General features: G+C 43.1%; 4 protein-coding genes and 1 long non-coding RNA gene across 8 annotated transcripts; 1 reads left to right on the top strand and 4 right to left on the bottom strand.

Moving 5' to 3' along the window:
- Window positions 1–92: 92 nt before the first annotated feature.
- On the bottom strand, window positions 93–953 carry LOC111946684. Of its 2 annotated transcripts, none has more exons than XR_002872421.1 (5): window positions 875–953; window positions 744–797; window positions 626–672; window positions 229–557; window positions 93–151 (listed from the first exon to the last, which is right to left on the bottom strand). It is a non-coding gene; the product is annotated as an uncharacterized LOC111946684 (long non-coding RNA). The 2 variants fall into 2 exon arrangements; XR_002872420.1 differs by having other exon boundaries at window positions 229–554.
- A 4,626-nt stretch (window positions 954–5,579) lies between these two features.
- Window positions 5,580–7,500, bottom strand: LOC101172852 (vegetative cell wall protein gp1-like). Of its 2 annotated transcripts, XM_020712766.2 has the most exons (5): window positions 7,236–7,500; window positions 7,056–7,102; window positions 6,083–6,967; window positions 5,721–5,968; window positions 5,580–5,642 (listed from the first exon to the last, which is right to left on the bottom strand). In XM_020712766.2, the coding sequence occupies exons 1-4, from the start codon at window positions 7,271–7,273 to the stop codon at window positions 5,724–5,726; spliced, it is 1,215 nt and encodes a 404-aa protein (XP_020568425.1). In that variant the 5' UTR covers window positions 7,274–7,500; the 3' UTR covers window positions 5,580–5,642; window positions 5,721–5,723. The 2 variants fall into 2 exon arrangements, with proteins under 2 accessions (XP_020568425.1, XP_020568424.1); XM_020712765.2 differs by having other exon boundaries at window positions 5,721–6,967; window positions 7,236–7,497.
- A 2,091-nt stretch (window positions 7,501–9,591) lies between these two features.
- Window positions 9,592–10,777, bottom strand: LOC101172613. Its single transcript, XM_011489110.3, has 3 exons — window positions 10,491–10,777; window positions 10,366–10,412; window positions 9,592–10,294 (listed from the first exon to the last, which is right to left on the bottom strand). The coding sequence occupies exons 1-3, from the start codon at window positions 10,505–10,507 to the stop codon at window positions 9,690–9,692; spliced, it is 669 nt and encodes a 222-aa protein (XP_011487412.1). The 5' UTR covers window positions 10,508–10,777; the 3' UTR covers window positions 9,592–9,689.
- Window positions 10,778–11,654: 877 nt separating this feature from the next.
- LOC101173099 (early nodulin-75) lies at window positions 11,655–14,064 on the bottom strand. 2 transcript variants are annotated; one of them, XM_020712615.2, is made up of 4 exons: window positions 13,954–14,018; window positions 13,523–13,569; window positions 13,105–13,451; window positions 11,655–13,002 (listed from the first exon to the last, which is right to left on the bottom strand). In XM_020712615.2, the coding sequence occupies exons 1-4, from the start codon at window positions 13,980–13,982 to the stop codon at window positions 11,755–11,757; spliced, it is 1,671 nt and encodes a 556-aa protein (XP_020568274.1). In that variant the 5' UTR covers window positions 13,983–14,018; the 3' UTR covers window positions 11,655–11,754. The 2 variants fall into 2 exon arrangements, with proteins under 2 accessions (XP_020568274.1, XP_011487410.1); XM_011489108.2 differs by having other exon boundaries at window positions 11,655–13,451; window positions 13,954–14,064.
- A 465-nt stretch (window positions 14,065–14,529) lies between these two features.
- On the top strand, window positions 14,530–20,798 carry LOC101172853 (neutral cholesterol ester hydrolase 1). The gene is made up of 5 exons (XM_004081349.4): window positions 14,530–14,739; window positions 15,343–15,565; window positions 15,908–15,977; window positions 16,209–16,380; window positions 17,597–20,798. Exons 1-5 carry the CDS (start codon window positions 14,605–14,607, stop codon window positions 18,215–18,217), a joined length of 1,221 nt encoding a protein of 406 aa, XP_004081397.1. The 5' UTR covers window positions 14,530–14,604; the 3' UTR covers window positions 18,218–20,798.
- Window positions 20,799–24,665: the final 3,867 nt, after the last annotated feature.

The raw sequence follows: 24,665 nt of genomic DNA, 5'->3' as shown, positions 1-24,665 counted from the left end.
ATTCATTTCCTGCTCCAGGTTGGAGTTCACCTCTCGTTGTCAACAGCAACGCGGCGCCGCAGCCGGCGTGAAAAAACAGGAGATTCTAAACATACATTTTTCAAAAATCATTTTATTTCGACAGGATGAGACGCGGTCGACCTCCTCACATCTGCGAAAGACAAAAAGCGTCATTCCCCTGAAAACACACAACGCTACACACAACAAGGTGCAGAAAGTCGGACCGACCTGCTAGTATTTATTGTGGTGGCAGAACTTGTGGCGCAGAAAAGGCAGGTGCATCCACCAGAATGGGTAGTGGTGCGGTGGGTGTTCGTGGTGGGGATGCTGGTGAGGGTGGTGGGGGTGATGGGGATGGTGGGGGTGGTGGTGTGGGCAAGGTAAGGGATGTTTATGGTGGTGGTGGTGGTGAGGGCAGGAATGCGGCTTGTGATGATGATGATGGTGATGGGGGTGGTGGGGGTGATGGGGGTGTTGAGGCGGCCTCGGCATAATGTGCCCCTGGGTCATCTGACCGGATTCCCCAGATTCACCAGAGTCGCCAAACACGCCTCCTGCTGTCATGGAAACGCGTCAGCGAGGGGTTCAGGGCTCCGGAGGCAGAAGTTGGCTTGAGTAGACTTACCGTTGATGGGGTTCATTCCCACGGCAAACAGGACCAGCACCAGCAGCCTGCAGAAACATCTACGTTACAGTCCATCTGGATGCGGCGCAGCAGAAGCATTTCACGTTTTCAAACTTACAGACGGAGAACCCCCATGATGGCCGGCAAGCACAAACTCCGACACGTCTGACAGCTGCCCCCCAAAAGTAGAGAACCAATCAGTAAAGAGGAAAACCTTCAAAGCAACCTGTTTCCAGCATCGCCTCTTACCTTTGGATCACAGAGGTGGAAGTTCTCTGACGGATCTGCAGGAGCCATGAGGACGGCAGTACTTATACTGTGAGAGCCAACATCAGTGACGAGGAAAACACAGATAGGAACAAGGACGAGAGGAAGCGGCGTCCACACACTGATAGCAATATCTGAAGGGTCACCCAGTCTTCTCTGCTCACAGACGCTCGTTTCCCTGCAGCCGACCTCATTAGGATTCATCGTCACTGAACTCATTCAAGACGAGGCTTCGTCCAGCGACTTTAAACATCTTAAAATGAGTGTGTGTGTTTGATTAAATTAGTTTATTTAGTCCAATCGGCAACATTTGCATTTGATTGAAGTAGGTAAAGTAGGTGCTTGTTAAAGGACCCCCCCCCCTCCTTTATTTTTCACTACAAACTGAATCAAGCAATAATTTTCATTACCATGGGGTATAACTTTGATTTTGACAGTATGAGTCCCGCCTCCTCAGGTATCAGCAGGTGTCTGTTCAATAGAAGTTTGGATCAATGATCGGTCTTTTAACATTCAGCAGAACAAGAATTCAGAATTACCAGAGCTGGTTTGAATCTTACCTCACAGGAATAGGTTTTATCGTCTGGGGAAATGACTCGTCATTGAGGAGGCACAGACTGATATGTGGTGTGCCACAAGGCGCCATCCTTGGTCCCGCTCTTTTTAACCCGTACAGGTGAAGTCATCAGGAGACACGGCATAAACGTCATAATTATGCTGATGACACTAAACTATATGTGGCTGTGTCTCCTGATGACATGGGACCCACTGATTACCTTTTTAGTTGTATTTTAGATATTAAAATGTAGATATTAAAAGCAAAACTGAGATTTTAATGGTTGATCCTGAAGCTGAGAAAGAGACGGTCTAAATTACTTATCAACTCAAAGATTGAAAGTCTGCAATAAAGTCAGAAATCTGGGTGTGATTTTTGTTTTAGATCTTACCTTTGAAGCAAGAATTTCACCATTTTCTTATAAATTGCTCCAGAACCAGTGCTGAAATATTAACAGACCCTTTAACAACATCTGTTCAGTTGTTGTAATACCTTTGTTTCTGTTCTTGTCCAAAGCTCAGCTGGACGCCTCTTAACCAGGACCAGAATGAAGCAGCCCATCACTCCAATGCTGGCATCTTTGCCCCGGCTCCCCGTCAGCTTTAGGAGCAGTTAGCTTAATAAAGTAAACCTCATTTTTATTGGAACTGCTTTTAGTTGATGACCCTCCCAGAGCTCCCAAGTCCTCAGGTGCAGGTCTCAAAGGTCAGAACAAAAATCCACGGTGAGGTTACAGTCCAGGACTGTGTGGTGCAGCCCGCCTGAGGAGGTGAGCGCTTCATCCATTGTGGAGGTTTTTTAGAAAATTATTTATTAATTATTTATTTACTATTTTTACTCTTAATTGTATTTTTTTTTTATGGAAGACACTTTGAGGTGTTCTGTAACAGGAAAAGTGCCTTATAAAATAAAATTTAATCGGAATTTAACAAATTAATTTCAATTATGGCGGCACGTCAACCAAATTACCAGCCACTGATGTCACATGCATAGCTTTGTTCTATAAGTTCAACAAAATGCCCCGCCCCCATATCATTTTAAGCCATATATTATGGCTTTTTAAAGCTGAAATGCACAATTATGAGAAAATCCCAAAGAAAAGATCCTAAAACCTCTTTTAATTTTCAATAAAATAAAGTGTACAATGCTTGAAATATTAAATTTACATGGTGGGAGCTTCTTAAAACCAAAAATGTACACATTTTAGAGCTACAGAATATTAATGCAGTCATGCTCTTTTATTTTATATACATACAGGAGCTCTTTAGGATCATTTAAAACTCAATCCCCTGGGAGCCTTGGCATTGTGGGTAATCTGTGCTAAATCTTGAGGATTAAATCGTTAAAGTTAAACATAAAACATGGAGATTAGTGGCTTTGCAGAGGTCACAGCCACTCGGATCCCATTTCTTGTCTGTATCTGCTGCCTCCGTTCATCCAGAACACGCTTCAGTTCGGATAAGACACCACGGACCCGGCCCTCTTTACAAGGACAGAACCTACTTTCAACAAACCTTGAATATGGAACAGAAACAAAAAGAATCTGTAATCTGGAAAACCTGATAAACGGGATTGAAAAGACGCCACTGATGTCACTTTCTCAATCAGATCATTTGTGTTTGTTTTCATACACACATATAATAAGACCATGAAAGGAGGAATTGGAAGAGGTCAAAGATAAATGTAAGGAAAAAAAAGTCCACATTTTCATCTCTGCTTTTTATTGATCTGACTAAATGAGCACAAACCTTTTCTGTTTATGTCAGGTTAGACGCTCAGAGATGTAAATGCGATGGAGAAGCTGTGTGTGTTAAAGTCAAACTATCTTTCAAGTTTTTAGGCAGCCATCCATTTTCAGAGCCTGCTGAATCCCTTTTGGGGCTGGGGTCTGCTGGAGCCAATCGCAGCTACTGTTGGGCAACTACACCCAGCTGGGATTTGAACCAGGGACTTCTCACTGTGAGGCAAAGGTGCTAACCACTACGCAGCATTTCAACCATTCATGGGTTAGTCCAGGGATGTCAAACTCATTTTCACCAAGGGCCACATCAGCATAATGGTTGTCCTCAAAGGACTAGATATAACTTATACATGTAACTAAATGTATGAAAAATAAACATATCTACTCCTTAATGTTAAACAACTCATTATTTATTTATTATAACTTTTTAAAATGACAATTATAGTTGCGTAGAAAACATATGTTAGCTTGTTACTCTACCATAAATTATTGTAAATTTGATTCTGTCAGGTTAGATTATATTGACAGTGTTTAACCCTTGTTCTATCTTAGATGACCCCACCCTTCCATTGACGTGTTCTCCCTACCATGACAAAGGTGGATAAAGGTGGAAAGATTTCATGTAATCCATGGACACCAGTGAAGATCACAAATCATTGAAGAAAAAAGGTTCAGAGCACTGTCTAGTGGGTCTAGATGACCCAACTCCCAATGTTAAAGTGCCTAGGATAGCACGAGGGCTAAGTCCTAATGTATAGATGCCCAATCTGATATTTCAAGTCTGTTTCCCCCAAGATATGAATAAATACACACCAATTTTTATTTTTTATTCTAAGAAATTAAAAACTTTTATGCTCTTGTGGGCCACATACAATTACGACGGACTTTTAGGCCACCCAAAAAAAAAAAAAGTAGAATTCAGAGTTTTTATCTCATAAATTTATGAGATAAAAACTCATAAATTTACGAGTTTTTATCTCTTAAATTTACGGCTTAAAATGTCATTATTTCAAGAAAAAAGTCGTACATTAACACGGAGAAAACACCGAAGTTGTCTGTTTATCGGAGCCTAGCTTGAAGATGAAATTTGTGGAGTCTTTTGTGAAGCTTTATTTCTGGATCATAGGTTTAAAACAAAGAGATTCTGAACCTTTTGGCGACTCAAAATCAGATTATTATCAGTGGAACCGGCTTTCCGGGGTTCGGTGTCGATAAAGCGGAGTTTCATATATAAAACAGGGAGCTCAGAGACACGTTTGGGTGTAGAGGACCGCTGCAGCCTTTTCATTCACTCATCCTGAAGTTCATCTGTCACATCACGTCATGAACCTGTCATCCCAACACCAATGCGGAAGTAAACAGTGTTACATACGCCCCCTCCTGCAGATGAAACGTTCCGTTTCATCATTAAACAACAAAGAGGAATGAAAATAGTCTGTTATATTAGCATTAGAACGTAGAAAATGAAAAAAAAAAGTGCTCCTCCTCAGACGGAAGCGTCACACAAACATAGAGATCTTGTCTAAGGTGGAGGAAGAAAGGATTCAAGTGAACAGCTGCTGCAGGGACACCGATGGCTTCATGATTGGGCTGCAGAGATCCTGCAAACCAACTATCAATAAATAAAACTTTAATAAATTGTAAACCAAACAAATCAGCTTCCAGACATTTGGAACGTTATCAATAAACATTTAGGTCACCTGTTCAACTAAGTTTAGTCGGTCAGCTCTGTTGCTGCGCGGCGTTCACCTGCTGCTCTGCATGCTCACTTCCACTTTAATGTCGTAAATGTACGAGTTTTTATCTCCTAAATTTACGAATTTAAATCTCGTAATTTTACTTTTTTTTTTGGTAGCCCTAATACTCCGTGGTATACAATGACATGGCGGGCCACATTTGGCCCCCGGGCCTTGAGTTTGACACATGTGGGTTAGGGAGTGGCTTTTTGCACAAAACCTATGTAAAACTTTTACATTAAGATCAGAGTTTAGTTATATTAAATATAATTTTATTTTAAAGATGGTAGACTAATGAAGTAATCAAACCAAATTAACAAAAGGATTTTCTACCAATGAAGAGTTGGGGATGGACTTCACATTCCCTCAGTGGACAAATGAACTCACTGTCTTCAGGTTTAACTACTGATGATCAAATATGACTGAATTTGAGACACGTTGAAAGGATGAACAGCTTTTGGCATTTATTATTTTTTCATTCCTATTTTTAAAAGAAGATCCAGACTGAGCCTGAAAACTACTGTCAACAAAATGACCTTCTGTCTTTTAACTATATAAACACAAAGAAAGGCCTTCTTCTGGGAAAACTTATCATGTCTGAACTCCCTCATCTTACTTTAGTCAGTGTGATAGCAAACAAAGACAGACACGGGATCACAGATAAACATTTTATTGTGGCAAAAAATATACAGCCGATCAGCTCCTTCACCGTTGTAGCTGGAAAAAACAAACAGCACATTACTTTAAAAACTGTAGTAAAGAAACTGGAAAAATGATGAAAATCAAACACCCAACCTGTTAATGTAGCATTTCCCACTTTTGTTTGCCCTGGGGGGGCTGTTGTGGTTGTTGTAACCGATGTCCCATGTTGCAAAACCACATATAAAAGTCAGAAACAGGATCTGCGTAAAACCTCCCGTCAAAACTCGACGATTGGGATGCCTGAGGCATCTGGAAGGGGCCCATGAAGTCCAAGTCTTTGTACGGTGGTCCTGCTGAATTGTCGTGAGACTGCATGGGCAAATGCATTGGTTTCATGGGACCCACAGGGCCCCCAATTGGGTACTTTGGCTCCACAGGTATAGGGTTCATGGGACCTACAGGGCCCCCAATTGGATATTTAGGCTCCATAGGGAAAGGGTTTGGCTTCATGGGACCCACAGGGCCCCCAATTGGATACTTTGGCTCCACAGGCATAGGGTTCATGGGACCTACAGGGCCCCCAATTGGATATTTAGGCTCCATAGGGAAAGGGTTTGGCTTCATGGGACCCACAGGGCCCCCAATTGGATACTTTGGCTCCACCGGCATAGGGTTCATGGGACCTACAGGGCCCCCAATTGGATATTTGGGCTCCATAGGGAAAGGGTTTGGCTTCATAGGACCCACAGGGCCCCCAATTGGATACTTTGGCTCCACTGGCATAGGCTTCATGGGACCTCCAGGGCCCCCAATTGGATATTTGGGCTCCATAGGGAAAGGGTTTGGCTTCATAGGACCCACAGGGCCCCCAATTGGATACCTTGGCTCCACTGGCATAGGCACTGGTTTCATAGGACCTACTGGGCCCCAAAATGGGTATTTTGGTTGCACTGGCATAGGCACTGGTTTCATAAGACCTACTGGGCCCCCGATTGGGTATTTGGGCTCCACAGGCATAGGCATTGGTTTCCTGGGACCCGGTGGATCTCCAAAAACAGATGTGGGGTTCATGGCCAAAATGAAAGGTTTCATGCGACCTACTTGGTCCTGGAAGAAGAGTTTTGGTTTAGTGTGCATAAGGAGCTGTTTCATGGAACTGACTGGGATCTTAATTTGGAAGTTAGACTCAACAGTTGGCTCCATGGGGCCTGCAGAGTTCCCATTTGGATCTCCAGTTTGTTTAGTTGGATCTAACGAGCCTCCAGTCAGGAATTTATGCTTCACAGGCAATTGTTTTAGGTGATCAAATAAATACTCAGTGAGGTGGTCTAGTTGAATTGGAAGCTTTTCAGCGTCATCCACTTCTTCTTCTTCATAAGTTTCAGTTTCAGTGTCCGTAGCTGTATGTTTGGGAAATAGAGGTGGGTAGACTACTTCAGTAAATGTACACAAAACAATTCTTTTATGATTTAATCTGAATAAACTTACCAATTACTCTGTTTCTCCCGACGGCCACCAAGGACAACAGCAACAATCTAGAAAAAGACCACAGTTATTGTCTAAAAAGATGAACATCTGTGTGTAGACGGGCTTATAAACACATAAAGAGACCTAACCTAAATATTTTTAACAAACTCAAATAAACTGCCACACATTTTAATAGCTTACCCAAAGATCATCTCCATAACCCCAACGTGAGCAGACATCAGTGACGATTACAATTGCAAATAAATGGGAAAACTAGGACACCCGGAAACTTTTTATACTTTCCTCCTATCTCAAACAGGATGGCATCCACTGTTAGCAGGTGGAGCTATCTGCTCCATGAATAAACATGACAATCAAAAGTGAGTCCAAACCAAACATAAGTACTGATCTTATTTAATGTGTTAATGTTAAAACACTTGATAAAATTAGCTTAATATCCCTTTTTAAACTTATTTGACAGTTTATGATCATTTAAAATGATCACACAAGTTTGGAGAATGCTTGGTGCTGGTGGCTTTTTATGAGATACAGCACCGTCCGTTTAATCATGAGCTATTTAGTCTGCGGCCATTTCACCTTGGCGCTTTTACATGTCAAATGAGATACGCTGTCACGTCACAAACATTCCTATTGAACACAAGATTAAAGGTGGTAAGAAAAATATTTAACACAAATGGTTTAACATGCAAACACAATTCAGCTCAATTTCATCTCAAGATAATTTTGATTTATTTTTTTTTAATTTGTAGAAGTTTTGATTCCTTCCCAGAAGTTCTCTCTACAGATAAATGTTTCATGTCTGGGTTTTAGATGATCCTTTCTGACTTTTCTGTGCAACACTGGGTCCACCAGACTAAACTAATTTTCAGATTCAAAAAACAATATGGACCTTTCAGCGGTCTTAGTAATATTTGATGGCTTCAACGTGTGCGTGTTAGCTATGAAGTCCATCACCTCTGGAGGTGCTGGACCAGACAATTTTAAGTCTTCATTTAGCCTGAAATGGTCCAGAAGATGCAATGAACGAGGATGGAGCCCAAAGACAAAGCATAAAGCAGCAAGTCTCTGAGTTGTGTCAATCAATCAATCAATGAGACCCAAACAGCAACATTGGAGGGGGTTCTAATAAAGAACAAGTCCTTTGAAACAGGCTTAAAGGGTGTTTTAAGTTGTTTTATAAATATGCTCCACATTGACAGCTCTCAGAAGTTTATTCATGTTTTTAAGGTGGAACCATGAGTTCAGTCAGAAGCAGCTTGAACAATAACAGCAGTGACCTGTTTTAAGGGTATTGACAGACACTGGACCAATGAGCTGACATCATCAATGGGAATCTGGATTGGAAGCACAAAGTGGGATGGGAACAATGACTGGAATTCATCAGAGTTCTGATGTATAGAAAAATTATCCTTTTAAGAAAGAAGTTTACTTTTGGTGCTGAATCAGCGTTCTGACATCCCCCAGTGGTCCTTTGAGGAACTCCAATGTTCAGCATTTTCTGGCCTTTGTGATGCCAGTCATGTCTCACTGTCCCAGTCAGGTCCTGCCACTTTTTCCATTTTTACAGCGAGTCCATCGTTTAAATAAGATCTCTATTCTCTTTCTGCAGCCTCCTCTTGATAGCAAATGTTTGACTTCATTACTTTGACACTTGTTCATTTCAGCCATTTACCATAAAGGTCATGGAAGGATTAAAGTCATTTTAACTACCACGGTCTTGAATCCTGTCTAGATAGTGAGAAGTTTAAAGTTCAGTCAGAAGGACAGTTTTCTTCTCTGAAGAGGTTCTCCGTGGCATTGCAACATCTACAAGACGCAGGGATGCAACTTTACATCCAAACAATCTGCTTTTGGAGCAGTGGTTATTTCTAGGGTAAATGGGGGCTTAGATTTGCTGAAATAGGTCAATGTTTCTCTGACACTCTGCATTTGGGACATCATTTAGAGCAGTTATCATGCACTTACAGTACTTTTTGCACTTCTCTCATTCATGTTGGTTTTTGCTGTGACATGGCCCATCAAGCAAGATAGACCACCACAGAAGATTAGTCAGTAAAACGAAGTCTTAGGAAAAGGAGTAGCCATTTTAAACTGAGGAAAATGGCCTAAAACAGTTCCGGAGGCTAAAAACTCCCATAAAACTACTTTTACACGCTGATAAAAAAAAAAAAAAAAAGTGTGACAGATATACTGCCTGAAAACCTTAAAAAAAAAAAAAAAAAAAAAAAAAAACACCACAAGGGCATCAAAGTTCTCCATCCACAAATTACTGATGGCACTTCCGTCCTCAAGGAGTTGCCCCAAAAAAATATAAAGGCAGATTTTGCAAGTTGGTTGAAAAAGACGCCACCTAATCTTCAAAGAGATGCTTCAACAGTAAGAGACAAAAATCCAGAAATGTTATATTTGTGGAATCAGAAGGAACTTGTCAACATCACAAGTCAGTTTAACCAGAGCAGCTAAAATAAATAAACACGGGCGCACACAGCGTAGATGGGACAGCTTGTCAAACAAAATGCACCACAAAACTTGTGACTTAGATTTTTCCCAAAGTCTTTAATGTGCCTGAAAATAAAAATACAGAAAGTGCAGTAATTGTACAGAAATTGCACCTCAGGAGATCAACAGCGGATGTTAACTGACCCATCTAGACTTCCTTCTCCATACTGGGTGCTTGGGTACATATCTCGTCCGGATTGTGAGGTAATGTGGTTTGCGAGGATATTTCAGCAAGTCACCTGGTCGCTTGGCTTTGTAAACCGGCTTTCTTGGAGCCACTGATGTGAAAAAGCGGTCTGGGGTCATTTTTGGCCCCCTGTGAGAGTCAACATAACCAGGAAGTGGATATCTGGGTCCTGCATGTTCAGTTTGTGGATTTGATAGACCCACTGACTCCAGAGTTGGATATTTGAGCTTCACAGGTAAAGGAGATGGTGCCATTTGATCCATTGGTTCCCATTGTGGGTAACTGGGCTCCACAGGCCAAGATACTGGTTTTGTGGAACCCAGAGGCTCCCTCATTGGGTAGCTAGTTTCTACTAGCATTGGGATTGGTTTAAGAGGACCCATTGTTCCTCCTGAAGCATAGTCACGCTTCACTGGCGATAGAATTGGTTTCTTGGGACCAGTTGGACCCCCTCTTGGGAAGGTTTGTTCAACAGGATATCCATATTCCTCTGGGTCATAGGGAGTCAGCTGCCCGTCTTCCCCTCTATACTTTTCAGCTCCAGTATAGTATGCTGCAGGGGCAAGGGTGGATCAGTTAATGTTTCCAAAATACACAATTACTGCATCACTTAAATACAAATACCATTTACGTGAGGTCCTCCAACACCTAACAGAGACAACAGCAACCATCTAGAAAAATAAAAACAACTCTAGGTTGGTTCATGATTTATTACTTTTGACAAATTTCAAACATTCATAGCAGCTTACCCAGAGAGCAGTCCCATGCCACCTCTATGAACCTTGCTGTCACCTTAATAGTTCAAAAACAGTGAAGAACTGAGGAGACAGAAACCATTTATCCTTTTCTACTGTTGTCAAGTGGCTGCAGGTCATTAGTTAAAAGCAGGTGCAACTAATTGCTCTGAAAGCAAATTTTACAACACAGTAAAAAGAAAAAGAAGTGAAGATGCAGACTCCTAACTTAGTTTGGGATACAGGTTTTCATGCTGATGTGGAAAAGGTTTGGATCATTGACATGAGGACTTGCATCTAATTACTTCTTTTCTTCACATTCTCTGAGAATTCATGTCAAATGAATCATAGATGATCAAACACACATTTAAATGAGAGAGCTGAACACAGTGATAATCCTGATCAGGTGTGGAGTTCTGCTGCATTTCATTTTTCAATTAGCAGTCTCAAGTTGACACTACATGACCTGCTGGTATCTTGAAGGAAACAGCCTCATCACTACAAAAATCCTGATCTTAGATGCTTAAATTATGAAGCATATGCAGGCCTCTTGTAGATCGGCAGAGTTTTCAGGGCTCAGTTTGATGTTCTTAAATCAAAACTTAGGTTTCAGCCTCTTCACCTAAAAAAAAAAAAAAAGGAGCTGCAGCCTTAAACTTATGTGTTCTCATTTCAAAACTGGGATACATTCAATTTTTTCTCCATCTAAATTCAATACAGAGAAACTTTACTCATTTTAAGCTAAGCGGTGTTTACTTAAATTAGGAGAGTTGACTATAGCATTTCCTAAAATGACAGGAAATTGAGCCTACATTTGAGTTATTCTTATAGACTAATGTAAATTGACTTTACTAAATCAGAAGGCTAGAGTTTTCCCAATTTAGTTCCATGCCAACATCCAGTCATGCCCAAGGCAGCACTTGACTTTCAGTTCAGCTGTAGGAAACTGGAACTTTGGGTTCAAAAGTTGCATTTGTCACATCTGTCTTTTATACTTCAAGACTAGATCAGCAGGTCTTAAAATGCACTTCTACTGTACAAAACCTGTAAAAGGTTTGATCCTTCCAATTTTCCCAGAATTTACACAATAGAAAACTACAGCACACCACAATAGATGCATTTGTAACAACTAAAATCTTGCATTTTATTGCTTTTAACAGACCCAGACTACTTAAATTAATGCCAAAACTTGTTGAAACTCTACAAGTTCTTTATTGAACAGGTCAGAACATCGTCAAACAAAAACAAAAGGCTACAGAGCAGCTTTTTTACTGAGATCTTAGTGGTGTTGTGCTGAAGGCTTGTACACTGGCCATCTGGCTTTTAAAGGGGGCCTTTTGGGCAAGTACCGTGGCTTCTTCGTGAAAGCAGCCGCTTCTTGGCCCTCTGGCAAGTTGCCATGACTTTGAGGCACTGGTAGTTCAGCCTGGTGGCCATACTGCTGTTCTTCTTGGGGCTTGAACTGATGTGGCTCTACTGGCTGGTGCGGTGGATGGCCATGTTGAGGCAGCTGGTGGGGCACCAGGCTGAGATCAAATTCAGTTTCTGGCTGATGATATGGAAGTGCATGGCCATAGTATTCCGGTTGTGGCTGGGGACTGTAACTCTGGTCGGGTGGAGACTGGTCAGGCTGAAAATGGGTTTGTAGGTTCTCTTGTGCCTGGTTGTGTTGGTAAAGAGGATGCATTTCTGCACGAGGCCAGTGGTGGTAACCTGGGTGGATGCCATGTGGTTTCAGGTCTGACTGGTGGGGTGGTTGGCCAAAATGAGGCTCTGCCCATTGCTGAAGGGGCTGTGGCAAGTGTTGATTTCCTTGAGAAGGTTGAGGCCTGAAGCTCTGCCAAGGCTCCACTTGGGGTTGATGGTGATGTAGAGGGCCTTGCCGGGGCTCCGCTATGGGCTGGCGGTGGTGATGTGGGGGGCCTTGTCTGAGCTCCGGTTGGGGTTGGTGGTGTTGTGGAGGGCCTTGCCGGGGCTCCGCTTGGGGCTGGCGGTGGTGATGTGGGGGGCCTTGCCGGATCCCCACTTGAGGCTGGCGGTGGTGATGCGGGGGGCCTTGCCATTTCTCTGCTTTGGGTTGGCGGTGATGTGGTTGACTATGATGCTGTTCTCCTTGGTGCTGGTTGAGCCAGTGACCAAGATGTGGGGGTGTGCGGGGGTGGACACTCGGGTGTGGGGATTCCGGGGAAAAGAAACCTTGTGGGGGTGCTCGGGGATTCTGGAAATTCTGGTGTGGGATTACAGGGTTCTGAAAATGTTGGTAAGGCAATGTTTGGGACCGACAACCTTGATGAGGGGCAACTTTGGTTTTACAGCCACGATGAGTCTCTTGGGACCACACTGGGGGGTGGCCCTGCTGGTTTAGTTCTTGTGCCCAGTTGTACAGCCACGCTAGAGGATGGGTCCATTTGGACAAATACTCAAGATGGGGCTCTTGGAGCCACCAGGGTGGGTAACTGCGCTCTTGATGATACCTCTCTGGAGGTTGGTGGTCATTTTGCCCTGGCATGCCAAGTTTTTTAGATTCCTGCATAGAAATGGGATCAAGTTTGTCAGGCTTCATTGAAGCTTTCGATAGACAGTTGTGCTTGTGTGGCACATGGTGAGGGCACTTTGATTGCTGGGGCACCTGGGGCTGGCAAGTTGACTGTTGGGGTTCCTTATGGGGCTGCCATGACCGGGGCTGCTGCTCAAATGGACACCCAGAATCTTCTACTGGAGGGTCTTCAGAATAGTTGATTGTGTTTGAATCATCCTGTGCAGACGAGTCGTTTTCAGATGTTTCTTCTTCGTGCTCGTCAACAGTTGAGTTGGAGCTCAAGGAATCATTTGCTTTCAGATCTGAATCTTCCCAATCAAACAGCTCAGGGCTCCATAAAGGTTGGTCATCCGGTGTGTAAGGGTCTGATTCCAGCTCATCTCTGGAAACCATGTCCTCTCCATCCCTATAGTTCTCAGCAGATCCAACATGGGCATCTGTAGAGAAAGAAGCATTTTGGTGAGAAAGTGAAAAAAAAGGATGTGAAAAAAGTTGGGGGAGGGCTTACCTTCTGTTTGACCACCTTTAGCAGCTAAAAACAGCAGCAGCAACAACCTATGCAAGATGAGGGCAAAGTTGTAGTACAATATATCAATGTGAAATTGAGGCCTTTGATCACTAAATTTTACATCGACATTGTTCAGAATTGAATGCAAGTTTAACAAAACTTAATGTTTCAGGCCAAGAGATCTTGATCATTTGCAAGAAGCAGCAAGAAGTTTATGGTTTTTAATAGTCATAGAAATGGGTTTATTCTGAGTTAAAAAAATAACCAGCTTATTTATTTTTCACAATAAAACTATAATTTAGCAAATAAGCCTTTCAGATATATTAGCCTGAAAAGTCATGTTTGAATGTCTACTATTTAAATAAAACAAATCACCAGTTCTGTTAACCCATTTGTCATATTCACAGGGAGAGGAGTGAAAATAAACTTGCCTTAAGAAACCCCCAATGGCCTTAGCCATAGTGAAGAGCAAAGTGAACAGGAGAGCAGTTTGGAAGCTGGTTTTAGAAGGTTTCTTTATTAATTAACTGGACACAGCTGCGTCACTGGCTAATTGACAAAGAAATCATGTTTTTCTACTCCCACCATGCAACAATGGCTGACATGTTTAGTACTAATTATTACTTACAAAAGAAATGTTCCAAAATCATTATTGACACAAAAATGTATGGTTATATTTTTGACTACCAATAAAATGTGACTTAATGTTTTCCATTTTTTTGGTATTTTACATGATAACTGAAGCTTAATTAGATTTTAGGAAATACTTTAAATGCTCATTTTATTATTAATAGATAAACTTGATTAATTTTAAACAGTGTCTGAACAAACTTTTTTTTAATTGTTATTAAAACAAAACTACATTTCCCTGAAAAAACTCATGTTTCACAACTCTTTTAACAACTTCCTAAATAACCTCTTCAAAATAAAAGCAGCAGCCCCGCATTGTGTTGAAGAGACAGCTGACATTCTAACTCTAAACTCTTATTTTGAAATCGGCGTCATCGCCCATGTGCTCCGTGAATCTGTGGCGGAGCCGCTGACCGCCCGTGACCGCCACCGCGCAGGTACGTGAGACGGCGATGAAGTTCCGTTGGGTGGGAGCCCTGCTGCTCTCCGCGGCCGCCTATTACGTTTACCTCCCGTTGCCGAGTGGCGTGAGCGAACCGTGGAAGCTGATGCTGCTGGACGCGCTCTTCCGGAGCTTCATACGGGCGGTGAGATGCGCTGACAGGCGGCGGGGAGGGCGCGCGCGGACCCGCCGGACCGGCTGTACCTGCAGGGACAGGAGCGGCATCCTTCATCTATTCAATTCTACTCAATTTCATTAATATAGCCCAAAATTACAACAATAGTTATCTCTATGGGTTTCATACCGGTAATTGTATAATAAACATGAAATCAGTCATAGAATAAAATAACAAAATTAAACAACCGTTTTACCTGGTTTTAAACCGGGAACGTCCCGTTTATGAAGGAAATTTTCAGATGGAAATGCGTGATTATTGAAAGAACTAATGAATTTATTTATTCGTTTTTTTTAATTAGCTGGAAGAAAAATCTCGCATTAAAATGACGTCATCAGTTTGCAGATACCTGTCAATCAAGTTTACTCATAATTAAATATAATTTTTGGAGTAAATCAGATGTTTCGTGGCTGAACTGATAAAGTTAAAGGATGACAGGTGTTGCCGTGACCCCGCCCCCACGCCTCTGACGTAGGAATAACTGGCAAACATCGCAAAGAGCTCATTGGTCTTGTTTAATTAAAACCAAAACAAACAAACTAAAAACTAAAAACATCATATTTGTTTTTGCAGAGTCACGTGGCTCACTCGCTGGGCGCGTGCCACCGAGTCCACCTGCTGAACCGGGCCATCTCATGGGTGGAGGTGACTGACGCACGCTCCTCGCCGACCGTGCACGTGACGGACTCCACGCTCGGGGCCGTGCCCACCCGTGTGTTTCAGCCAATCGGAGGGGCGGGGCTGAAACGAGGGGTCATTTATTTCCACGGAGGGGGGTGGGCCCTGTGCAGCGGCCGTGAGTAGACGGGTCACTTACTTTTGTGAAATGCTTTTATTTTGAAATAAACGTTCAATATTTTGAATCAACTGAAACGTCATCCGCTCTGACACATGAAGAACGTTTAAAAACTTTTTTACTAATGAAAAAAACAACAGGCCTTTCTACCTCTGTGGAGGTGCCTCACAGCCACACCCCCCACACCCGTTCACATACTTTCTCTGAACTGAACTGGTTCGACCCGATCGCATCAAGTAGGGCTTGAAAGGTCGGGTCGTGTCTGCACAGATGTGATGCATAGAAAGTCAGGAGTGAAGGTCTGCAGGGGTCACGGGTTCACACAGTTCTCCCCTCCCACAGGGATGCGCTCCTACGACCTCCTTTGTCGGAAAATGGCGGAGGACCTGGACGCCGTCATCATGTCTGTGGAGTAAGTTCTGGTCCAGGTCACCAAGGGAGCATTTAAGACCCGAGTGGTTCTCCCACCAGGGCCGTCTTTATCTTCATCTTCATGCTGCCTTTGTTACCATGGCAACAGCAGTTCGACAAACAAGCGGCCCATTCAGCTCTTGTTGACACAGTTAGTCACGCAGGCTTTTGGCGGCGATAAGTCGTAAAAATAAACTCTTTTCTCATTCATTTTTATTTCCTGTCGCCATAGTTACCGACTGGCTCCAGAGGCCGTGTTTCCGGACCAGTACCACGATGCCGTGGCGGCGTCCCGCGCCTTCCTGTCCTCTGAGGTTTTGCAGCGCTACGGTATCGACCCGGAGAGAGTCTGCGCGTCAGGAGACAGCGCCGGGGGGAACCTGGCTGCCGCCGTGGTGCAAGAGGTAGAAAACCCCACGCCCCCTAAAGGGGTCGCTGCTCGGGTCTCACTAAGGATCCGGTCTTTAGCCGGTTTGCCGTCCATCCAAACCGTGTTCCAAGGATGGGCGAGTGGGCGTGGCAATCTGAAGGAGGAGTTTCTTTGAGTAACATAAACGCGACCCTAAAAACAGAAACAGTGTTTGGGCCACCTTAAGAAAAACTAATATATGAGGATGACGTCCTAAAATTATGAGAACAAGTCGACATTTTGCAAGAGTAAAATAGTAAGGTCATAATTGAAGACGTTGTGGTTTTACAAGGAGAAAGTGACGCTTTTTGCAAATAAAATACAAAAAAGTGAAGGAGATTTAATGAGATTCTTGAGTGACGTCCATCTGATTTCCCTTGAATTGTCTGCTACATAAACTAACTGCCTCTTGAAACATTTGAAAAGTTAATTATAACATTTTATATTTAAAAGGACATGACTTTTATCTTGTAAAATTATCAATTTTTGAAGCACAAATTTATGACATTACCCTTGTAAATTATTGCATTTGTTTTAAACAACTGTACAAAATTTCAGGGGGTTTGTCATAACTGTTTACTTTTATTTTTGTAAAACTTGTTTTTTTCCGACTTTATTCTCATATTTTTCTTTTAATTTTCTCTTCTTTTAAGGTGGCCCAAACACTTCGTTGTAAATTTGAAATCAAATTAAAATGACTTAACCCCCCCCCCCCACACACACATTGTTGCTATTATTACAAAATAAAACTATAAAAAACGTTTTTTTAAACTTTGGTTTATCTTTAGATACAATTCTGATCTTTTTAAGGTGGCCCCAATTACCCGTTATGAAACCAGCCTCTAGTGGCCAATTAAGGAACTACATTTGTTTATTTTGGAGTTTTAAATTTGGTCGCAGAAGGCGGGGCTTTGAGAAAAGTACGTTTATTAAATATTTTAGGCTTAAGGCCCGTCTCTGGGAAAGGAGGTGCTCATGGATTTAGACTCCATGACGGAGGGTCTACACAGACGCGTCCTGTTCACAGGTTTGATCTCCACGGTCAGACGTTTTCAGGAACGCTGATGTTAAAAACAGAGAAACAGGAAAAGAAGAACCCAGGAGGAGACATTTCAAACTAAACTCCTGGCTTCTCTCGACGGGTTTGGGACGGGTCAGGTGCTTAGAAGCTGCAGGTATTTGGACGTCCTGACCACCGTCTGTATCCACAGCTCATCTCTGACCCGACTCTGACGGTGAACTTCAAGGTCCAGGCGTTGATCTACCCGGTGCTGCAGGCTCTTGACTTCCTCACCCCGTCCTACCAGCAGAACCAGGACGTGCCCATCCTCTACAGGCCCCTCATGGTCCAGTTCTGGCTGGAGTACCTGGGTGCCGACGCCTCCCTGGAGCCCCTCCTGCTGGCGAACAACCACAGCTCTCTGGACCAGCCCGGCATCAGCGCCGCGACCCGCTCCAAGCTGAACTGGACGGCGCTGCTGCCGGCAGAGCGCAGGAAGAGCTTCCAGCAGGTCGTGAAGGAGACGGGATCGGGGGGGCTGGTGGGCAAGTTACCGGGTCTGACCGACGTGAGGGCGGCGCCGCTGCTGGCGGAGCAGGACGTTCTGAGGAGGACGCCCAAAGCGTACGTGATGACCTGCGAGTTTGACGTTCTGAGGGACGACGGGCTGATGTACGTGAGGCGGCTGCGGGACGCCGGCGTCTCCGTGACCAGCGACCACTACGAAGACGGTTTCCACGGCTGCATGGCGTTCGCCTTCCTGCCGGTGATGTCGAGCGTCGGTCAGAGGAGCCTGAACAACTACATCCGCTGGCTGGACCAGAACCTGTAGAGTTCTTCAGAGAGAAGAGAGGAGTTCTTCCAGGAAGCTCAGGTCCAGTCCACTGCATGCACGCCGCCGCCGGCGCTGCCACTGCCACTGTTTGTGTGAATTTAAAACAAAAAAGCTTTTATTCATCATTCTATAAACGGAAAGATTCAAAGTTTTCTTGTGGGGCATGAAAACTTCAGTAAGCGCCCCAGAGACTCGTTTAATTTGATTTATTTGCACATTATTCACAGGTTTTCTATCATTTCCACCTTTAGTAAAGAAAAAGTTTAGTGTTTTATTTTTTCAGTCTTTGCCTCTTTGAAAATTACTATTTTTTACGAATATTTGTATTAAAATATTTTAGCTGGAAGAATTTAAAGTTAAAAAAGAACAGCCGTGGATTAAAAGTAAAATCTTTCAAATGGATCCTTGGAACCAGCTTTTATTTTGAAAGGTCGGAATTAAGTCAGGCTAACCTAAAGATTCCGTTTTTTCATGTCATAAACCTGGATCAGCTTCAAGTAAATTTTAAAAAGATTGTAAATCAGTAGAAAAAAATGTTTTAAATAAAATAACAATTTTAACCTAAAACTAAACCTAAAAAAACTTTTTAAATAAAGTTTTCAGTTTTTCTTCAAATTTACATTATTTTAATTTTCAAATTAAACTCTTTCTAAATGACCGTTTTTGTTCTCCACTTTCCAATGTGGTTTTTATTCCCTTTAATCTGAAGCTGATGGTCGTCTCCTCACATGAACTCGGCGGCTCTACTCCAGGATAAAAATGGGAATTTTAGAAAGGAATGACCTAAAAAATGTTCATAAACCTTAAATCTATCATCTTACATGTTTAACCCTAAAGAACCCAAAACAATTGTCCTCTGGGCTTTCAGTTTTTTGTTAGTTCATTTTGGGTTGCAGCAAATAACCACAGCCAAATAATAATAATAATAAAATTAAATGATAAAAAACATAGAAAGAAATACAATAAAAAATGAAAAAACAAAAAGAAATGAATAAATAAAAGAAAACAAATTACAGAAAGAAATGGGTACAGTTTTAAAAAGTAAATAAATATACTGTGACCAAATTAGTCCCAGTGGGTTCTGCAGGGTTAAAAACAGCATGAAGACCAAAGCGACGCTGAATTAGAAATCTTCCTGTTTCACATCAGAAACAGGAAAAATGTGGCGACTGAAGTCGGGCTGCAACTGCTGCCACCCCCCCACACACATACTTTTTTATCATCATTCTCCAGACTTTCTGATAATTGTTTTCAGTTATGCTCCCCTCCCTCCGTACCGCACAGGCAAATGTAAAAGTGTTTCTTAAAGATAGAGATAACTTTTAAAGTTTTATTTTGAAAGTCAGAAATCTTTTCTCTGACATTTTCCTGCACGTTCATCTCAAACGTCTCCTCATTCCTGGCAGATTAGAGCCTCCGTGTGGAAATGCAAAAGCTTTGCGTTCCCTCTCTGCACAGGAAGACGCGCGTCTGCAGGGGAGGCTGAGGCAGCAGAGCGTTCACGCTCCTCCACGGAGTCCTGGCAGATTCATGACAGGAAGTCCTCATCATTCCTGCTCTTCCCGGAGCTCCGCGTGGTAGATCTGCTTATGCTAGAACCTCATGAACGCTTGGGGGGGGGTTCTGGACGAGCTTCAGGGCCCCCACAGCTCGGGTCTGGATCCTAAAGTTCAGTTTCCTGTCTTTCCTGGCGTCCTCGTGGTTCCGACCTCCGTCTGTGCTGCGGTAACGTTGGGGTGTTTGTGTTTGCTGCAGTGCGCGTCACGGTTCGTGCACGCTCCGGGTATGCAGCGCTGATAACGGCGGCAGATAAGAAGTCCCGACTGCAGAGGAGAGCCGTGACCTTCCTCTGGTGGAGCCGAGGAGGCGGCCTGATGCCACAAAAAAAAAAAAAGAAAAAAAAGGTTCTGGGTTTAGTTTTGTTAGTTGAAGGTCTTGTTGCTATGGAAACATCCCTCCATTTAAGAATTTTCAGGAAAAAAAGACTTTTTAGTAAGTAAGCCTACAAATATAATAGGAAACTATATATAATATAACATTAAAGGAATAATTGTTCATATCCAAGCTATGCAACAGGTTGTGTCCGTCGCACAGCAAGTTCTGCTGGCTGTGCTGACAGCTTTATGCAGCCGGACGGGGACCTTTTATGGGTGTTCTGCTCTGCACTGTGAGGTTTTGGGGGGGTGTTCTCTGGAAAACATGTATGAGTGATTTATTTTGATGCTGTAAATGTGTAAAGCAGATCTGAAACATTTCACAATTGTTAAATATTTATGAGGAATGAACTCTATAACTTGATTTTTCCGCACATGGTTTCATTTTGGAACTGCTATAGTTGAACAAAGCTGGTTACTGTGATTTTGGACAAAAATTAGATTCAAACTTTTTTTTTGTATTAGTAATGAGTTTTCTGTCGTCTTCCTGGATTCTAGTACAAAAAAGAAAGATTTAAATGTTTTTGTAAGCATTTAAAACAGTAGTCTGATGGTTTTCTTTGGAATCAGAAATCATTTTCCCCTCAAAAACTAATTATGGATGTGATTTGGTTTTTTATCTTCAAAATAAATTGTTTTTGTCATTTGTTTTGTCCTCATTTGTTGGAGAAGTTTAAAAATAATTAGACGATAGTCCAGATTATTCTAGACTTTCAGCTTCTGCTAAAATGATCTCTAAAAACTGTTCTATGAGCAAAAATCAAAACGACTCTGAAACATTTGCTGCTTCTTCTCATGATCAGAAGGTTCTTTGCATGGATTCATGCAGGAATTTTTTCAGGTTCCAGTCCTCAAAGACATGTTTGGAACGCCGACTGTCGTTATTTTCATGATAAGAGACCTGCAGTGGTAAAAACAAAGAGGAAAATGCCCAGCAGCTTTTGTGGGACAGAGTCCTTCAGTCTGCAGGTCAGCTGAGCGTCCTTGATCAAAATGAAGCACAGTTTTCTGTTGATTCAAAACTCATCAACATGAAGTGAAATGAAGCACGGAGACGGTTGGCCTCCATCAACACCATGCTGCAGCTTCAGCGAAGAAGTCCTCCCTTCTGCTGAGCTGCCTTTGAGGCTCTGCAGGGATCAGCCACAGCAAAGAAAACATTCCATGTCAAGGACATTCTCACAGACTCTTAACCCCCCCAATCGCTGAATTCCTATTCAAATAAAATTAAAACAATTTTCCTGGCATAGCAAATGATTGGTGAAGTCTTAAAGCTCTTCTTATTGGTTGAACGCTATAAAGAATTCAACCAATTATTAATTATTTATGTATATTTATGAATAATTATAACAAGAAATAAAGAGAAACAGGAAAACATTCCTTATTTATTATAGTATCTTCGCCATTTTTTGCAGCTCAACTCCTACAATGTTTCATCTATTTTAACCATTCAACTATTCAAATTTTCAGCTCTTTCATCTTTTTCCAGCTTTGACTTTTGGTCCTTCGAATCCTTGAACTTTTCAAGATATTCCAGGATTTCAACCTCCATTGAAATACATGGGAATCCTTGGTGCAGAAGCTCGCTGGTACCTGGCTCTGGCATTTTTCACAAACATATCTTTTTTGTTATTGTTCTGTTTTCACTGTTTTGACCAATTATTACCCTTTAAGTTTCTTTTTCATTCAGGAATTTAGCATTCAGTCTAATTCTTTTCTGCACGGAGGCCTCTGACAGGGTCTGTCCAGCAGATGGCGCCAGACCCCTGTGTCCTGTGAGCTGCTTAGAAAACACCAGATCAACAGAACCGTGAAGCATTATGGGTTTCTGATAGTTTTAACACTTTTTGACTTTGGAAGTATCATTTTTAACTTTATTTGTTACATCTGAAGACAAAAAAGTCACCAACTCTATTGCTGTTTTTGCTGTTTTGAGCCTGCGGAGGTTCCTGCAGGAACCCACCAACAAGCTGGATGCAAACAGATCTGCACCTGGAGTGCCACAGGGCGTGTTCAGTGTTGGCCTAGCTCAGTCCTGATTAGCCTGCCTGGGCCTACAGGGACTTCATTAGCCAAAGGTTTGTGTGGAGGTTTGCAGCCAGGCAGGAGGTCCCACGAGGAAGCCGGACATGCATGAACTCAAACAGCTTTCTCCTTTCAGAGGCTGCTCAGGCTCTACAGAGCAGACAGCTTTTCCCAGCATGCACCAGGTCAGAAGGGTCAACAAGAATGACTCCAAAAAATAAGGAAAGTCCTCACTTTGTGGTGCATTCAGGAGAACTTTGCATCTGCATAGCGTGTTCAAGCACACGAGTTAATGCTGAACACGTGCCCGGACAAGCCCCCACCTCCACCTTCTGTTCGTGAAAACAGGTTTGATTTCTAATCCTTGAACCTGATTCTAAGAGAGCTTTGAATCTCTCTGGATCGGGATGGATCCTGTTTTTGCATCATCTCTCGCCTCAGTTTCAGTCATTTCAGACTCTTCTCCATTTGATGTCCGTTTCATCTGCGTTTGTTGCAGATGAACATTTTTTCCAGCATGTTTGTTCAGGAAATGAGAAGCTTTACTTTGGTGAATCAGAATATGGGAAACATCTGTTAGAGGATCAGTAAAATAAAAGATTAATTTATTGTGAAAGCTGTTCTGTGACAAGGATTATTATGAGCATGTGGTGGGCTTTACGTAACCCATAACTATCATGAATAGCTGGACAAGTCAAGAGGCAAACATGACCCCCCCCCCCCCCCACACACACACACACACCCATCCAGTCCTGCCGTGGACAAACAGAGAAGCTCACCTGCTTCATTTCTCCGTTAAAGTGTTTCTTTCTTCAGAAACTTCAGCTTTTCCCTGATGACAGACAGACCTTCACCTCCTGGAGGAACGAGGAGCATCCATCTGCATCTGACAGTTACTGTGAAGCAACAGGCTGTGTGCAGTGGGGGGGGGGGGGGCAGCAACTCATGTTTTACCCAAAGGGGGGGGGGGGTCACTGTGCCTCTGAGCACAAAAAAAAAAAGATTTAATGGATCCTTTCACATTTCACGCTGATTAAAATAAAGCACATTGGAGGCATTGTGCCCCCCACCCCACACCCCCACACCCGGTGGTAATCACGGCTGCCCAGATGAGCGTTTCTAAGAAAAACAAACTGGTGAGAGTTTGGAAGGAGAATTCCTGGGGGAGAGCGCTATCGCTGCAGCTCCAGGTCATATTGTTCACCTCTTCCTGACAGGCGGAGAAGAAAACGAGGAGGAGGATGGAGAGGAGAACCTCACACACACAACTGGAGATGTGGACCCCCCCACCACCACCACCACCACCACCAGAGCTGCTGGGAAACATCTCTTTCTGCTCCGAACCTCTGCTCCCAAACGCGTAAGTTAACGTGCCAACAAGTAAGTAAATCCAAAAAATGAAAACAAATAAAGAAATAAAATAAAGAAACAGACACCTGACACAACAACATGGCCTCCAAAACAGACATCCTCAGGCTGCAGCCACCAACGTTTCCATGATTGCTGCTGTTTTGCATCCTTACATTTATACTCCACCCCCCATAATGACAACTGTTGGGGGGTGCAAGCTGGTCACTGGGGCTTCAGTAGAGACCCCCCTAATAGTTAATGTTTCATTAGGTTTGCCCCTCGACATAAAGAAGACTGCTCTGCAGCTCCACCCCTCTGTGTCCTCAGCTCCGCCCCTCTGTGTCCTCAGCTCCGCCCCTCTGTGTCCACAGCTCCACCCCTCTGTGTCCTCAGCTCCGCCCCTCTGTGTCCACAGCTCCACCCCTTTGTGTCCTCAGCTCCACCCCTCTGTGTCCTCAGCTCCGCCCTTCTGTGTCCTCAGCTCCACCCCTCTGTGTCCTCAGCTCCACCCCTCTGTGTCCTCAGCTCCACCCCTCTGTGTCCTCAGCTCCGCCCCTCTGTGTCCACAGCTCCACCCCTCTGTGTCCTTAGCTCCACCCCTCTGTGTCCTCAGCTCCGCCCCTCTGTTTCCTCAGCTCCACCCCTCTGTGGCCTCAGCTCCACCCCTCTATGAAAACAAAATTACTAATCAACCTTAATTAATCAATTAAATGGTAATAACTAGTCAATACTGATTAAAATCCTGATTAATGCCAGCCAGAGACAGAGATGAGAAAAATAAAGATACTACTACTATACTACTACTTCTACTCTTCCTCCTGCTACTGCAATTGCTACTACTACCATTTCTCCTGCAACTACTGTCCTTACTATTACTATTACTACTTTTACCACTACTGCTATTACCACTGTGACTGCTGCTTTACCACTACCTCTACTACTTCTGCTGGTACTGTGAGAACTACTGGTACTACTACCACCACTACTATTGCTACTACTACTACTATGACAACGGCTCCTCCACAGTTAGGCTCATAGGCAAAGGCAGTCTGTGATCCAGAACCTGAACAGAGTTTCTCTGAACAGGAACAGTCTGAGGTCTTCATTTGTGGGGGGGTTCCTCTGAGGACATGAAT

This window comes from Oryzias latipes, chromosome 20 (assembly GCF_002234675.1).
Source record: "Oryzias latipes chromosome 20, ASM223467v1".
Lineage (NCBI taxonomy): Eukaryota > Metazoa > Chordata > Actinopteri > Beloniformes > Adrianichthyidae > Oryzias > Oryzias latipes.
This window is presented reverse-complemented; position numbering and strand designations above follow the sequence as displayed.

Coding starts and splice junctions, on each gene's coding strand:
- LOC101172853 (XM_004081349.4), top strand. CDS start 14,605: ATGAAGTTCCGTTGGGTGGGAGCCCTGCTGCTCTCCGCGGCCGCCTAT. Junction 14,740..15,342: donor TCCGGAGCTTCATACGGGCG/GTGAGATGCGCT, acceptor TTGTTTTTGCAG/AGTCACGTGGCTCACTCGCT. Junction 15,978..16,208: donor GCCGTCATCATGTCTGTGGA/GTAAGTTCTGGT, acceptor CTGTCGCCATAG/TTACCGACTGGCTCCAGAGG.
- LOC101172852 (XM_020712765.2), bottom strand. CDS start 7,273: ATGTCTGCTCACGTTGGGGTTATGGAGATGATCTTTGG. Junction 7,103..7,235: donor GTTATGGAGATGATCTTTGG/GTAAGCTATTAA, acceptor GTCTTTTTCTAG/ATTGTTGCTGTTGTCCTTGG. Junction 6,968..7,055: donor CGGGAGAAACAGAGTAATTG/GTAAGTTTATTC, acceptor CCAAACATACAG/CTACGGACACTGAAACTGAA.
- LOC101173099 (XM_011489108.2), bottom strand. CDS start 13,982: ATGGCTAAGGCCATTGGGGGTTTCTTAAG. Junction 13,570..13,953: donor GCCATTGGGGGTTTCTTAAG/GCAAGTTTATTT, acceptor CATCTTGCATAG/GTTGTTGCTGCTGCTGTTTT. Junction 13,452..13,522: donor TAAAGGTGGTCAAACAGAAG/GTAAGCCCTCCC, acceptor CTTTCTCTACAG/ATGCCCATGTTGGATCTGCT.
- LOC101172613 (XM_011489110.3), bottom strand. Junction 10,295..10,365: donor TGGAGGACCTCACGTAAATG/GTATTTGTATTT, acceptor TTGCCCCTGCAG/CATACTATACTGGAGCTGAA.